The sequence below is a fragment of the Pteropus medius genome, unplaced genomic scaffold (genome assembly GCF_902729225.1).
Source record: "Pteropus medius unplaced genomic scaffold, Ma_sr-lr_union100, whole genome shotgun sequence".
NCBI classification, from domain to species: domain Eukaryota; kingdom Metazoa; phylum Chordata; class Mammalia; order Chiroptera; family Pteropodidae; genus Pteropus; species Pteropus medius.
In genome coordinates, this window is record NW_024350926.1 from 4,045,121 (window position 1) to 4,061,969 (window position 16,849).

Here is a 16,849-nt window from a genome sequence, read left to right on the forward strand (position 1 = left end):
GAAATCCTTGGCAGGCCCAGGAGGCACAGAGCAAGAAGCTGTAGCTTCGGCCCTGCTGGGGAGACCCAAGTCACGTGATCACTTTCCTTCGGGGCGCCTTCCTTGGTGGTCGGCATTATCCAGATGCCTTTCATCCGGCCATGGGTTATAACTATCTGACCCTCTCAGCCTGGAGCAAACGTATCGTGTTTCCACGGTGTTTACCGTCCCCACAAAGGAAGGGAGCCCGTCCAGTATTGGCTTGTTGGCTTTACAGACTGAGGCTAGAGGTTATGCCGACCAACCAGGAATGAGTGGATTAGCAGCCACTCGTGACAGGAGGCCCCATTGAATCAGGGAGGGGCTCAGCTGCTCATGGCGCCCCGAGAAGTCGAGGGGCACCTCCATCATAATAATACACGTGACCCTCCATATCGTACAGCCCTTCGCTGTGGTGTATCACTACTGTGCTGTTCAGTAAGTTCTCTCCCCGGCGTCCTCAGAGTAATGCCGTATCCTCACTCACGCTTCGACATCACTTCTCTCTCCTGGCCTCAGTGATGCGTTACTATGCATCTTTGACAAAAGCCACAAGAGGAAGGGAGAGTCCCTTCTGAATGATACCACGGGAAGCTGCGAGGATCCTTTACCACCTTCCTGCCAACGATGCCCCTAGCAACTTAAAATATATATTTTTTGTTCCAGTTCAACAGTTCTTTCTTTCCACACCTGGACATGTTCATGACTGTGTGTGTGAACACGCACACCCAGGTCTGAGTGAAATCTAACATGTCCGTAGAATAACCCGTGTCCACCAACTTGCAAGAATCGTTTGAAAGTGGAGCTTTTGGATAAACACAGTGTGTTAGATGAAAAACAGCCTCTCTAAAAGCCTCCGAACAGAGATTTCGAAACACTCGTTAAGTTGCAAAGAAACGTCTTGCCTTAAAAAGAATTTGCACATCCTTACTTCATTTCTCCCATAAATACATAAAAGGAAATATTTTCAAAGATGAGAAAATTTTAAATTCTCCATAAGTTCTGATTTGGGCAGAACTGATGGTTCCCTTTCCTGTGTTCCCACTTAGTCCTTCTCTCTATCCTTTCCTGCTCATCCCATCGCACCTGGCTGTTTATCCAGATCTCTGAAGTCGAATCGCACAACTCCAGGGGGCAGCGTTTACACAGAATACCTTGTAAATGGTGTCCCAGAGAGATGTAAGGCCGCTCTTTCCTGAAGGCAGGACAGAGTGTTTCATCTCTACCTCCTGGTGCCTGGCAAGCTCGGCCTCTGTAAGAATTCGTTGCAGGATACCTGTTAACCCCACCAACTAGCTGATATTAAAACATTTTTAAAAATAGTATAAAAATAGTTCCTCGGTTTTATGAATTAAAAAGACACCTAAAGATAGTATAATTCCAAAAATGGTTAGATCGAAAAAAATGAAGGCCCAGAGTCAATTTTTAAAAAATGGTTTTGCCCAGGACACATAAGTAGATAGACGCTCCTCGAGACTCTGAGATCTGGAGTCAAAACTATTCCCCCGGACCCAAATGATCTTCCCACCAGCCCTGCTCAGTATCCATTGCCATCACAATTAATGTGAGAAGTGGTTCCTGTGCATGAGTTTGCACAGTTGTAATTGGAGTTTGCAACATCATTAGAAGACTCTTTAGATTAGTTCTATGATATACCTATAATCGAGATCATTTGGTATTCTCTGCATGTGTTCAATGTTACCTATCTAAAGAGATTTGAACTCGTGTGGGGAATATCTCCATGAAGTCAATTAAATAAGTTCAATTTTAGTGAAAGCTGAGATCGTGTGGCTTGGGAGATTAAGTATAGAATTTCCAATTTAATGCTTTGAGTGCGTGTGTCTTAAATCTGTGTAACTGGCTTATTCTGGGAACTGAGACCTATTTCATTTCTCAGCGAACGATGGTCCTGCTACAAATACCCTTTAAGAGTTAGATCATTAGGTTTTCTGTTGTTGTTTGAGACTAAATACCAAATGAAGAAAATGCTCGTTCAAATATAACACACTAGAAATATGTTTCTTTTCACCAGTGACAGCAAAGGCCATCGGTGCTAAGAAGGAGCTGTAAGTTCTTTGCATTTCCCAAGTGTGGATTTAATCTACAACACATGCATTTCTTGAAACTATTTCTTTGCCAGTAAGAATCAGTCTCCTAAAGTACCCACCCATCAAAAAGAAAGGTGACATTATCGACTTTAGGAATTCTTATTCCTGTTATGCTAATAAGCAATCCCGGAAAGAGAATCAAAGGCCAGAGAGCATCGGCCTTGATGCTGAAGGCTGAACTTGTGTGGTGGACTAAGGGATCTGTGGTCTAGGGGGCTGGGCATGAATTCCAACGAGTAAGACTAGAGCAAAGCAATGTGCAAGAAATCCTTGCTGAGAAGAACTAACATTTTCAAATATTGGGGTAGTCGGTTGAGGGTTGCCATTTCGTTTGTTTTTTTGTTTTTTGTTTTTTGGTTTTTTTGAGAGTCTGAGCTCTGGAGTGCACGGTTCTGGGCAAAACACATATCTGAACAGAGAACAGACAACAGAAAGTCTCACCAGACCGGGCCATGTGGCTGTAACGCACATGCAGTTTAAGTTCTCTCTCTCTCTCTCTCTCTCTCTCTCTCTCTCTCTCTCTCTCAAGACAGCAACAGAAACTCAATGATGATTTAGTGCTTTTTCCCTCGATCTTAGAGGAAATAGCCAGTGTGATGTCTCCGCTGATGCATCCACCGTGCCTTTTGGGGACAGACTTTATTCTGTATTCGCAGCGAAAGTAGCCACTCTGCAGCTGGTGGGAGAACTCTGAGCGGGAAGCGGCAGCGGCTAACGCCCTAAATCAGGATGAAGGCTGAGGATTTTAGGACTTCCTTTTGATAGAAAGAAATGTGTGTGTCAGTCCTTCTGGTGACAGATTTCGAGGCACTGCTTGGGGGCTGTGGTTCAGGAGTCTGGTCAGCGTGAAGGAGCATGGGCCCCATGTGTTCTTTCTGAGCCACCTTCATACACTTTACTTTCTCGTTGGTCAAACGGGAATAAGATGCCCTGCCTGCACCTTGGGGTTGCCATGGCAATCTCATGAGCTGCAAAAGGACGAGATCCCCCGGATGTGTTCTCTCCACTCACTGAAATCCCTTTTAACCCTCACGGGAACTCTTTGAAGTTATTATACCCATTATCTGGATGAGGACACAGAGGCTTAGAGAAAAGTGGCCCAAGACCACATACTAGTCAGTAACAAGGCTGGGATGAGAATTTAAGTCTGATTCTAAAACATTCTGCAACAATTGGATATGTGGTTTTCCACTTTTCCTTGAACCGGTTACCTGCTTCTTTGGGGGGCTTGCGTTCCAGCTGACAGCCCCAGGCCCTGGGTAATCGTAAGTCAATTCTTAGTTAGAGAAGCGAGCCTCGAGCCTCAATTATCGCTGGGGGACAGAAGGCTCGCATCTTTCCAGGAATTTGGCCGACCCCAGCAGGAGGCAACCACAGGCCTTTGGCAAAGGATCACTTTTCAACAACATTGTAGATTTCAGCGACCCTCGACCTTCCACCTGCAGGTCCCTGAACAGCTGCCGTTCTGTGGGGAGCAGTGGCAGCCTGTCTTCCTTTAAAAGGCAAATGGCTACCCTCTCCCTGCCCCCTGCTGGAATCTGGGATTTCATACCCCGAGCTGGGGGTCATCTCCCACATCGAGAAATTAAGGGGGAAAAAAAAAAGGCAGGGGAGTACAGCTTTGACTACTGGCCTGAACTCCCTTCTAATATAAGCCAGATTTAACACATGTCGTTCTGTAAATCCAGGAGTCCAGCTTGAGGCTTGTAATTTGCTGCCACCTTCGCCGTGACTCCGAGCGCAGTGGAGCCATGCCAGGCACGTCTAGGTGGAAGACATAATTTGCCCTTTGTGAGACTGCGTTTCAGTTCTCTATTGTAATTTTTATTTGTGTTGAGGTTTTGCGGTTTTAAAAAAGTCAACTAGATTTATTTTAAAATTAAGGCGAACCAACATCAAAGGCTGTACGGGGAGGATGTTTAGGTATTATAAAGAAACCCTGTAGTAATCTTTTATAGCCATATTCTTTTTCAGGGCACGTATGAGCAAATGGTTAGGGACCTTTCGTGACCAAATCACTATATTTCTGTGACCTCAAACTACCCCCAACGGGTGAAAATCCCTTCCCAATAGGATTTAGAAGCCCTCTCCCTCCTCCTCAGCCTCTTAATCTAATCCTGTTTGTAACTTGACATGCAACATGAAGAATAGTGAGGAAGGAGAAACCTGGGCTTAAGTCCTTTCCTGCTGCACACTCCCGAGATGCAAGACTCTGATATGGCCCATGGTTTACTCTGACATACAAGGAACCCTTTCAGTCCAAAAGTGGGACTGTTGAGTTTATGAGTCATTTACTTGGTAAACAGAAAAAAGTTAATATTGAAAGTTTCTCTTAAAAAGAATGGCAGGTGATACCTGAAGAGCTGGTTTGTTTTTTAATGCTACAGGATTTTTTTTTTTCAACCCAGATACTTATATAGTATGTGCTTGTTTATTGGCTCATGGAGGAAACTCATGTGCTTCCTCTGTTCTAGGCAGTTTTAAGTGGTAGAGATGATAGATGGATGGCTGGATGGCTGGCTGGCTGGATGATGATGATAGATAGATAGATAGATAGATAGATAGATAGATAGATAGATAGATACATAGATACATAGATACATAGATACATAGATACATAGATACATAGATACATAGATACATAGATACATAGATAGATATAGATAGATGGTAGATAGAGGTGGATGATAAAGAAGATATAAATACATAGATAGAGAGACAATAAATAGATAAAGTTGATCCTCAAAACAGCTTTTTAAGACAGGTGCTATTATTTTTTGCTCACCATTTACAGGTGAGCAAATTGAGCCGTGCCTGTTTCTCCCACCCTATAAATCTGTCTCTTTAAAAGGTAGTTGACTTACACTCTGAGCACACCTGGTCCACTTTTATGAGTCTTCTGTGCCCACTGTTATATTGGCTTTTGTGCTGTTGTGCTTCTGCTAGTTAACCAGCATCCACAGACCAGCAGACTAACTTTTTATGCCAAAAGGCCAGCGGTACCAAAATGGCATTTTCGACTATCAAAAGAGAGGTTCTGAAAATCCACAGGCAGAAGAAAATGTACAATAACAGGTGGCATTTATGTAGCTCAGTGCACAGAAATGCCCCAGGGCACAATCCTGTGTCTCAGAAACTCCGTGCTAATCCCACGGGAAATTCACTCCACAGCGGACCAGCGGCATGAATGGTCAAGGCTCCTGAACTTACCTGGCTTGCAGTGACTGATGGCTTCTGTAGTTTTATAATATAAAAAAAGCCACAGGGTCACCTTCAGTCAACATTATACACGATCTTTCACTGATAGGACCCTCTCCAGAACAGACAGAGACCAATAATCAAATGTCCTAATCCACATTAGACTGTTGATTGTTGGCGAGATTGGCTGTTTATAAGGTTGAGATTCATATGAAAAGCAATTTCAGAGGTAGGAAGCCTCCTTCACTTCGCTTTTCTTTCATTTTGTTAAAACAGATGTGCTTTGGAATCAAGTCTTGGTTCTCCCACCTGCTAAATTTGTTAATATGAGGGAAATGTTTAATTTTGCTAAGCCTCAGTTTTCACAGCTGTAAGATGGGGATAATAAACCTATTTCCTAGAAGAACTGAGACACCACTTGGATTTCTGCAATAGATTAAATATAGGCTTGAACTCATCTGTCCTAATAGGACCCACTCCCCGTGGCTAACAAAAATCATGCCCTCCACCTCTACTTGATTTGGCTATGAAATGAATAGCTTTAGCAGTAAGCATGGGTACTGCAGAAGGAGACTTGGTTATAATTCCAGCAAACCCAATTAAACTGGCGTTATCTATATACTAGTTTAGGAATGAGAAAAACTCATGGAGACTAGACACATAAGTAATCAATAAAATGCCCTAGTAAATTCAAGAGGAAAAAAAAATGTGTTGAAATTATGATTCATCATCATTCCACATAACTTATTTGTGACTATATTTAATAGCCTAATTAGCAATAAAATTTTATGAGTTAACACCACCATGAGAATACTCCCTTCTACATTGTTGTTTTATCTGTAGACTTGTGACATTACCATGACCATCTTGATGTGTTTTTACACATTTTGTTCAATGAACCCAAACGAACTTGCGCTAATTAGATTTTTAGCTGCCGGTCTTGATTTTATGAGTTTGAATCCGTAGACCTTCAGAGGATGTGTGCTGTTAGGGGTGGTGAAGACTTCAGATTTTCTTATACAAAGAAGAAATATGGGAGAGAAAAGTATTTTACCAGAGTTTAAATTCTCTTTCTTAAATGATTATTTCACAATCTTTAACTTGAGATATTTCTCTAAATGACCAAAAATATATATAATAAAAACTCCTTTCTGGCTATTTTCAGAACTCCTAGTTATAACTATGCACCGAATATGGACAAACACTGGATCATGCAGTACACAGGCCCCATGCTGCCCATCCACATGGAATTCACAAACGTTCTGCATCGCAAAAGGCTTCAGACTTTGATGTCAGTGGATGACTCTGTGGAAAGGGTAAGCCCATGAACTTGCCTCCGCGGTTGGTTTCAGTCCCGCTTCCCCTACGTAGACCCATCTTGCTCATCCTGTTTGGTTGTGATTGCTGTTGTTTTTTGTTCATTTTGTTTTATTGAGAGAGAGAGAGAGAGAGCGCGCGTTTAGTGAATTCATCAGCCTTCCTTTATCTCATGTCTCGCCTTATCACCTCTCCAGACTCCGTTCTTATGGAGCCAGGGGCAGAGAGGAGATAAAAATCAAAACATCGTAAGTCAAGGCCGACACCTACAAACACCTTCAGCAATTAAGCAAATAATGCGAGGAACTAAAGCAGGTCCAGTTTAGGGCCATAGGAAACGGTGGGGTTTGTGGTGAACTTGAAATTAAGCGCCCCATCCAAAGCAGGAGCCACTACTAGTGCCAGCTAGTTTTTGCCACATGCAAATGTGGGTAATCGGTGTCATAAACTATATAAATGTCTAACCAATGTACTGAATGCTTGAAACTAATAATAAAATTAAATGCTTAAAGTAAAAAAAAAAAAAAAATGGATCCAGCATCATCAGATCTTCTGAATTTTTAAATAATCCAGAAATACAAAAATTTTATTTGAAATTTTATGAATTTTAAAATGTAACATAAGCCAAGCAAGACCTGCCTAACGGCTAGATCTAGCTCAGAAGTAGCCTGTTTTTAACCCTTGAAAACTAGCTAGAAGAGCAATGCTATTAAAATTTGCTTTAACTGTGGATTTTTCAAAGTAAAATCTACAAGTCTGGTGGTACAGGTTATTTGTGGGTTTCTTTTTTTTTTTTTCCAAATAGGTAGCAAGTGCCAGATTCAAAATGTTACTTTTCAAACTATATTATTGGACTTGTCCCTTCCAGGATTGTCAGCCATGAGAAAATGTGGATAATGTTTGTATTTGTCGGTCTTATTTAAGCAACTCTTGCCTTTTAAAAATAATGAAGTCTACGGCCATGCCACCCTGAACGAGCCCAATCCCATCTGATTTCAGAAGCTAAGCAGGGTGGGGCCTGGTTAGTACTTGGATGGGAGACCCTCTAGGAAGGCCAGGTGCTGCAGGCATAAAAAATTTTTTAAAAATAAGGGAATGTAAACTGACAAGGTCCTTGCAATCTGTGAGGTCAACCAAGGGTTGCCTCGGCTAAAAAAAAAATAAAATAAAAATAAAATAAATAAAAATAATGGAAAAAAGATTTGGGAGAAGTCGCACCGTCGTCATCTCGGCCATCACAGTCACTCTGACTTGTCCCCATGCTGTCTTTCAGCTGTATAACATGCTGGTGGAAACGGGGGAGCTGGAAAACACCTACATCATCTACACCGCCGACCACGGTTACCACATCGGGCAGTTCGGACTGGTCAAGGGCAAATCCATGCCGTATGATTTTGACATCCGCGTGCCTTTCTTTATTCGTGGCCCGAGCGTAGAACCAGGCTCAGTGTACGTATCTCTTCGTTGGCAGCGTTCAGCTGTCGTAGCTCATGTACGTCGGACATAATTTGATTACGGAGCTCAGTGTCTGGTTGCTTTTCATCCAGAGCAAAAAAAGCGGGGTATGTAGGTTGGTAATTTAGAAGATGAAAGCCTATACCCCGCCCCGCCCCCCACCACATGTTACATTAACTAAAGTATATTATTTAAAGAGAAAGGGAAAACAACTGTATCAATGATTCGTTCTCTCAAACTGGCCAGCCTCCATGTTACATGGGCCGTGTACAATGCAGAATGTGATCTGTAGAGATCTCATCTTGAGTGCCTTCTGCTTCGTTTTTTGTTTTAATTATTACTAAAGAATTTTTTTAATTAAATTTTTAAAAAAGCATGATTTTCTTTTAAAAGAGGCCTGAAGGACTGGAGTTCTATTTCTGTCACCTTGGGCAAGCCACTGCGTCCCTTTGCATCTCTGTTTTCTCATCGTAAGTGGGTTTCGTACGCCCTGCCAGCCGCGACAGAGCATTTCGTATGAGATGAGATCGCGTACATGAAACACTTATGGAAAGAGTGAAAGTAAAGAATGCGAGTAGAATTTAAAAGCTGGTCATTAAAGAAAATGTAGCCTGGACCCCAGAGTTAACGGTGAGGAAGCTCAGTGGGTAGCGTGTGTACCTCTCTCGGCGCCCCCAGTCCTGAAGCAGCAGCGTCTGGCCCAGAATCTGGACATCGGAGTCTCGTCTCTGTGCCTCCCGGGGAGAAGGCGGTGACAGGAGGGAGGGCTTCTGTGGAGAGCGTTATTATGTCTCTTCAGAGCGTTGCAAACACCTTAGGGATAGTCGGAACTAGAGTCAGAAGGCTTTGTGTTGGAAAGACCAACTATAAAACCCGCATCCTTCCTCGAAGATTGATTTAAAGCCTTAGTTCAACAGAGGAGTTACAGGCCATTGTGATTTGGAAGAGAGTATGCACCCTAGAAAAACCGTGTGTCAGAGTTTGTCTGACAGTCTGGCCAGAGCTCAGGGGCCTGGACATCACTCCAACCCCGACTGTGACAGACAGTTAACTTTGCTCTGTGCCATCACTGCTGACCAGTCAACCACCCTGCCAAATGTAGCCTACTCTCCGTAGGTGACCAGGAGACGGGGGAGGGGCACTGAAAGCCAGTGAGTCGTGCTGTGGAGAAAACTGTCCTTAGTGCTACTCTCCACTGGCGCCGGGTCTGGGACCTAAACATCTGTCCCTTTGCAGAGTCCCGCAGATCGTTCTAAATATCGACCTGGCACCTACGATCCTGGACATCGCTGGGCTCGACCCACCTCCCGATGTGGACGGCAAGTCTGTCCTCAAACTTCTGGACCTGGAAAAGCCAGGTAACAGGTATGTCTATTTTCTTTCCCTCTGCCCGTCCCAGGCACATTGGCACCCAGAGCCAGCCAGCAACTGAAAGAGGTGGAGGCCGGCGTGGGTCCCCCCGAGCCGAGAATTTCTCAGTTGTTTGTGTGTAGCGTGTTGATGGAGACGCAGACAAGGCTGTGGGAAGTGAGAGGTGTTCCTTTAAATAAACCGTTAGCACAGATCCGCTGGGAAAAACGTCCAGATGCCAACTGTAAATATTATTATTTTGCTTGCAGGTTTCGCACAAACAAGAAGGCCAAAATTTGGCGGGATACATTCCTCGTGGAGAGAGGGTAATTACTGGTCCCTGGGCCACTTCTGGGAACCGGTCCTAGTGGGTAGCTCTCGCTGCTGGCTATTTTTCCCCCTTGTTTTGGTTTACTAAGCATGCAGATTTTGTAAGCCTAGTAAAGAGATGAACAATTTGCTGGTCATTGTTTGCTGGCCAGCAGGCTAAATATCTTTGCATCAGAATTGCAAAGAATAAATTCTAAAAGACACCAAAGCCTTTATATGGCTATGGATTTCAATGCTGCATTTCTCAGCCTTGAAATTTGACCAATCGACTTTCTTAACCTTCCTTTCCAAATCCTACCTGACATCTTTCTACTTCTTTTCCTTATGTGCCTTTCTTAGTTTTAAATATACAAATATATGAGATTATAAATATCTCTGTAGTTACTTCTGGGTTTCCCCTTTTGATTTATAATGCTCATTGTCTTTGGTTTTCTCCATACACACATTGAAAGAAATTATTTCTATAATTGCTTTTTAGCAAAAAGAATTTTGAGCCTATAAAGCTAAACATTTATGTCCAAAGTTTTGACATTGATGCTTTGCAGGAAAATGATTTTTCCTATCCTGAGTTCTCATCTTTATAATACCTGGCTTGTCACAAAGAACTCATCAAATGTTGAACCCCTGTGGTTAGAGCCTTAACATCTATTTCTTACTGTTTGAAGAATGGGAAGTCATGTGACAGGGAAGAGAAAGAGAACAGGCAGGTAGGTCTCAGGGAAGGTAACTCAGATCATTTCTCACATAAGAAGCTTTTCTCTTTCTGTCAAAGGAAATTTCTACGTAAGAAGGAAGACTCCAGCAAGAATATCCAACAGTCAAATCACTTGCCCAAATATGAGAGGGTCAAAGAGCTATGCCAGCAGTCCAGGTACCAGACAGCCTGCGAACAACCTGGACAGGTGAGTGGCTCCGCTTTGCTTCACCACTGCCCACGTGCATCTCCATTTCTCATTTAAAAGGTTTTCAACATATAAAATAATGTATAAGTAAGTTTTCCATAGCGATCATGGAATGTTCACTATGACACCTCTCCCCTGACTGAGAATTGTCTCACTGGTCCAAACTAGCCCCCCTCCTCACTGCTTGGGCTTCTTCTAGTTAAAGAGGATGGTGCTCTCAGAGAGAGTTCTAGATATCCACCCTATTAGCCAACACCAGTTCAAGATATCCGTCACATGAAATGGTAGCCCGGTTAGAAAGATCAGAGACCGGTTCCATCTGAGGAGAGGCACCACCCTTGAGGTCATCGAGAAGGATCGAGAGGCTGCTTAGCCAAGTTCATGGGTAGATGCTGAGTCTCTGGGCATTGAACCACCCAAGAGCCATGATGGAGTCTTCCTACTCTGGAATAAGTCAGATGTCACCTAACTCAGAGAAGGGGACAGAATCTATGACCAAGGATGGAGAATGAAAAGGGAAACCACATTCTGTTTGTTTACTGTTTCTGCCTCAATTCACAGAATTTCTGACATCACCTATTTCATTGGAATGATCCTTCTTCATTCATAAAAACATTACGATAGAATTCAGGGCTACCCAGAATATTAACTGCTATCAGTGAGAACTACAGAAACACCATGTGATGAATTAACATGGACCTGTGTTTAAGGAAGGTGAGAACGTGTGAACACAAACTATTTTAAGCACTCCTCGTGGAAATCTGAACTCGCTAAAAGAAATGCTATGTCATGATAAAAGGAACTGAGTGCCTGCCTCAGTCACTCCAAGTTAGACCAAAATCGGAGGAAAGAGAAACATAATATTTATCAAGCGTTTATCTTATGTGAAGCACTGTGTATGGGGTTTTATACGCATCGGTTTAATTTAATCCTCACATCCATCAAGTGAGGTAAGCGTTGTCATCTCCATTCAATGGGCAGCTGGTGAGTGGCAGAGCTGAGCTGTCTGCTTCAAAAACTCAGGCCCCTCGCTGCCTTCCTAGGTAAGTCACATTAACTAGGTGAAGAGAAGATCAAATCTGCTGAGTCTTTTTTAAAAAAAAAAAACTTATCTGACCTCTAGATACCACACAATTAGCCAACACCAGTTCAACATATCAGATGCATGAAATGAGCAGCCCGGTTAATATTCAAATGGCCTCATTCATTATACTCTTTTTATAAGGAATCCAGCTTACTGAAGAAACGTTCATCATAAACAACTTGATGCTCCTACTCGCTGGATTTCCGCATCCTTTTGCGCACAGGGATCCCTTCGAAATAGACAAGGGTGAGGTGGGAAGGCTGGTGAAGAAAGGGGTGACACCAGGCCCTCAGGGCACCCTGGGAAGTCTTCATTTTCAAGTGTTCAGGGGAGAAGCTTAGACTTATTCATTATATTTTAATTTGAAGTCCTCGGATCCTTCTTATGGAGGCTCGAAGTATCGTTATGACTAAGACCTCAGGATTGTTTCGTATCGTTAACAGGACTTGTGCCCCAGCCTCAGTGGGCTCGTTTACTTCTGTTTAGCAGCTGGAAATGTTCGGTGTGAAATATGCCTCATGCAGATGCGTGGTCTTGTTACTAGTTCAGCCCTCTAAGCAGCAAGCATTATTACTACTGGAGAATAAGGCAAACTGCCTCTTTTTTAGCATATAGTTTTGCAAACCTCTCCGCGTGGCTTGCACCAAAATTTGAATATCTATCTTAAGGGGAAAATGGAGCATAAACGCGATTATGGTGTTTGGCCCAAGCTCTTCGCTCGCGTGCTGAATGCTAACTACCTCAAAAACTTCACTTGGCCTTTTCATATTTTCCTAAACTTGTTTTGCCTCTGTGAAATGCTTTACTATCGAGCTCCCTGGAATTTTCCTCTGCTGGTTTATTTCTGTGTTGAGCGTTTTGAATTCGGATTCCAGCGCATGAATATGTAACATGAGCAACAATCTCTTTTAGAAGTGCCTGAAGTAGCGAGACAGGAAATGAGACTACATCCCGATGGCGATTTTCTTAAGAGTCTGGGAACATCGAGAAAACGTGGAGCTTCTTTGAGGCGGTTAGCGCATCTCTAGGTCAAACCTGACCTAGCTAAGTTGTGTTCTGTAGAATCTTTATATGTTTTGGCCTTTTGCTCTTTCTGTCTGGCTACTTTTTAGTTATAATATCGCTGACATTTAAAGAGGAAGAAAAAGGTCTGGAATCATGGGATCGTACTGTGCAGGGTCAAGGCGACAGCCAAGGCTGGAACTAAGTTGCCTGGAATCTCTTCTCTTGACAATGACTTCATACCTGGCCCAAGGCCCGTGTTTGCTTCTCCAGCGCAGGGTGCTCAAAGGCAACGCAGTCTTCTGCTTCATTTGACCCTCCATGGGGTGCAAAGGAAAAATCAGCACAATTGACCCTGTTTCCTGTAGTCCTGATCCCCAGGGAGATAGCACGTGCCCCCTCCCTCCATACCCCCATGCCTGCTCACCTGAGGCATGCGGGGCAGGACCAGGGTGGATGCAGGAAGTAGAGTACATTTTAAGAAGAGTTGAAATCACAAGGTTTGGGTTAGAATATTGGCATCCAGTAATTTTAGTTATGTGTTCTGGGTCAAGGACACTTAATTGCTCCTGAGTCTCGGGTGTTCTCTCTCTAAAATGAAGAAAATGAATCTCAGCCTTGTGAGGACAAAGCGGTATCATCTATGCACAGGCTGGATGGCCCGTGAAGCGGTGTGCGGATGCTGGCTGGCGGTGCTGTTCCAGGCCCTCTCACCTGTTGTCTTCATTCCTGTGAAACCAACAGGGAGTGGAAATGGGCCGGAATCCCAGACATTTGGCATCCCTTCTCTTGCTGTGTGAACAGACAACCAGCAGGGACTAATTAAGACAGCATGGACATATGTGTGTGTGTGTATTACTTCCATGTTCCTGCAGTAATACTAGGCTGAGTGTGAATTCCCACCACTCTCTCAGCTGGCATTACACCCGCAAGTACATTTATGTCCACACACACACACGCACACACGCGCACACACACACACACACTCTCATGTGCAGATATCGACTTCTGTCTGAGAAGACTTTGGTCCTGCAGAGAACATAGACCAATGATGCTCAATTCTGGCTGCACATTAGAATCACGAGGCAGCTTTGGAAACGCTGCTGTTGGAGCCTCACCCCAGACAAATTAAATTAACTCAGAACCTCTGGGGATGGGACCCAGGCATCAGTGGTTTGGCCTTTTGTGTGTTGTGTTTTGTTTGGGTTTGTTTTGTTTCAAGCTCCTCAGATTCCCACGAGCAGCCAAAATTGAGAAGCATTCGCGCAGGGTAAGCCTTAGTTTTTCTTCTTCTTCTAGGTATAGATCTTTACTCCATAAGCAGGAGTTGCATAAAAGAAAAATTCTCTGAACATTCAGTTTTGAAGTGTATTTTATATATAGTCTGTTATTTAAGAGTAAAAACCATTTTGTTTCTGTAGAGCAAAAGCCATGTCCCTTTGTGGAGTTGTTGAGTTCTGGCATCTTCACAAATGTAGTTTGCCTTTCTACTCCTGTATCCATATAAAATCAAAGATGGTTAAAATTCTAAAAGGACCCCAGCAGCAAGCAAAGGAAATAAGAATGTAGCTTATTGAGTATACACTGGTTTAGCTCCAGAATTTATGTTCTCATCCAAAAATTATCCCTCAGACCTTTTGTGACCAGCTGCACAGCAGAAATAAAAAGACATTTACCAGCAAGATCTGGCTGGAATTGCTAGTTTGCCAGAAATTGACAGAAACTCACTGAGCTCTGGTTAAAATAGCTGCGCGGCTCCCAGACATTTTCCCCTGGTTCCCCAGGTTCCAGCGGGGACCAGCAGAGGGACTGAGCCCCGCTGCCATCCCCTGGCATGACCCCCTGCCTGCACAGGGCCTAGTGTGGACAGCTCGGCCTCTAAAGCTTGCCTCCTCCTCCCTCAGCCCGCACGCAACAGCCGTGCACCTACTTAGATGTTTAGGCGTCTGTGCGTTTTTCACAATGCAAACCTCAGAGTTCAACGTCAAACCGTCTTTAATGGTGTTGCCAACAAGTCAGAAACAGACAAACGTAAGGACAGATGCCACTCGCAAACCACATCGCGTGGCCCCGCCCTGTTTCATCTGTGCGACAGTATCTTATCTCCCATGGCTCCCTAACAAATGCTCTGGTAAGGTGCCCCTCCTCCCGTCACTTAGATAGAACTGTCTGTCTGCGTGCAGGTGGCTGCCTCTGCCTTCCCACAGGCTGGTCCCTCCACTGAGGCCCACCCGACGCCTCATACTCTGCCCCAGCCTCTCTCCTTTCCTACTGGTGTCCTGGCCAAGGTGCCTTAGTATGACATCTTGGTATGTGACACAGGCAAGTTACTTAACCTAACTCTGCCTCAGTTTCTTTACCTATAAAATGGGCATAGTGGTACCTGCCTCAGAGGGCGGCTGTAAACATTAGATGAGTTAAACATCTCATATTAAGCATCTGGAACAGTACCTGGCTTATAACAAGCACTCGGCCAGCGCGGAGTATGGGCCTTGGTCTGCTCACCGGTTTCATTGTCCCTGAGCTGCAAGAACTGTACTTCTTTCAACATTTCAACCCCGACTTTTACAAGTAATCACCCGGGTTAAAATCTAAAGGAGGAAACGTATTCTCCCCCATCAGCTTCTTCCTGCTTTCCACTCTTTCTCCCCTGTCCCACCTCACCCCATCTCAAAATGGGAGAAAATCGAAAATGGCTCGAGCTAAGTAGCAGTTTGAACAAGGATGTTTATATGATCTTTCTGCCTTCCCCAATATCAAGATAAAATTTCTAAACGCGCACCCACATGCAGTTAACTGCTTCTCATGAAGTGGGTACTGGCCTAAAGGATAATCGGCTCGTCAGAAATTGCTATATGATTGCTGCATTTCAGAGCAGCTGTCCCCAACCTTTTTGGTACCGGGGACCGGTGCTCCCATGAGAATCTAATGCCTGATGATGGGAGGGGGGGCCGAGGCGGTGATGCCAGCGCTGGGGAGCGGCCGCAAATGCAGATGGAGCTTCGCTTGCTCACCCACCGCTCACCTCCTGCTGTGCAGCCCGGTTCCTAACAGGCCAGAGACCGGTATTGGTCCACAGCCTGGGGGTTGGGGGACCCCTATTTTAAAGAATATGATTTGGCCTGCGTTATGACCAAATCCACGTAATAAGACATATAATAATGGAGGAATTATCTGTGTGTGTGGAAAATTCAGCTTTCATTGCAGTGGAACTCGAAAAACTTGTAGCCAGATTTTTTGTTTCTCCCTCAAGAAAATGGGCATAAGTAGGGATAAATAAGAATATAGAACATTCTGAAGCAAGTTGAGAAATAACATACAATTCAAAACACGGAAACTGTGATGGTCACCTAGCGGCCGCGCGGGAAGGGAAGCAGCCAGGAGCCAGCCTTCTGTCATCTGATGCTGTGCTCGGCTTGCGACATGGACCATTTGACACCTGAAAGCTGTTCTAGAAAACAGATATTTATGCCCATTTTAAATATGATGAGACTGAAGCTCAGACAGGAAAGTAACTTGATCCAAGTCTCACAGCTAGAAAGGTGACAAGTGTAAGTTCCAACTGAGATCTACGTGATTCAAAGCCACAGTCTCCTCACGAAATCATAATTACAATGTTATGTAGGGTTAACACCTCGGAAACACTTGCCCAAGGATTAGAAAACCACTTTTAAAGGTCAATTATGATAGTACTGAATCAGGCTCTGATTCACATAGTGCATCTTTTCCTCAGACCTCCGAAAACACTCAACAATTTATCCTCATGGCATATCCTTGAGGCCAGGAGGAGCAAATATTATTTTACCAGATGTGGAATCTGGAAGAACAAAGAGATTCTGCAGTTTGCTCAAGGCCATAAAGTTACCAGAGAAAGAAAATTAAAATCGAGGTCTTCAGATCCCTGGCCTAATACTTATCTCCGTTATGAATGGCTGCCTCTCATCAAGTTGACATTAGGCAAACTCTTTGAGGAATAAACTGTGTGTGTGTGTAATAATAATGATAATCATAACAGCGGCTCCTCTGCTGAGTGCCCACCATGGGCTGACTTCTTGTACGTTATCTGTAATGCCTGTGACCCTATA

General features: G+C 43.9%; 1 protein-coding gene and 1 pseudogene across 7 annotated transcripts in view; both read left to right on the forward strand.

The window, feature by feature from the left end:
• The window catches only part of SULF1 (sulfatase 1), a 143,564-nt gene that overhangs the window by 102,781 nt on the left and 23,934 nt on the right, over window positions 1-16,849 (forward strand). For all 7 annotated transcript variants that reach the window (XM_039841822.1, XM_039841816.1, XM_039841821.1 and 4 more), the window contains 5 exons: window positions 6,490-6,640; window positions 7,915-8,090; window positions 9,333-9,461; window positions 9,716-9,772; window positions 10,549-10,678. In XM_039841822.1, the coding sequence (XP_039697756.1) occupies window positions 6,490-6,640; window positions 7,915-8,090; window positions 9,333-9,461; window positions 9,716-9,772; window positions 10,549-10,678 (643 nt within the window). The remainder of the gene's footprint in view (window positions 1-6,489; window positions 6,641-7,914; window positions 8,091-9,332; window positions 9,462-9,715; window positions 9,773-10,548; window positions 10,679-16,849) is intronic.
• Window positions 7,593-7,711, forward strand: LOC120585661 (uncharacterized; annotated as a pseudogene).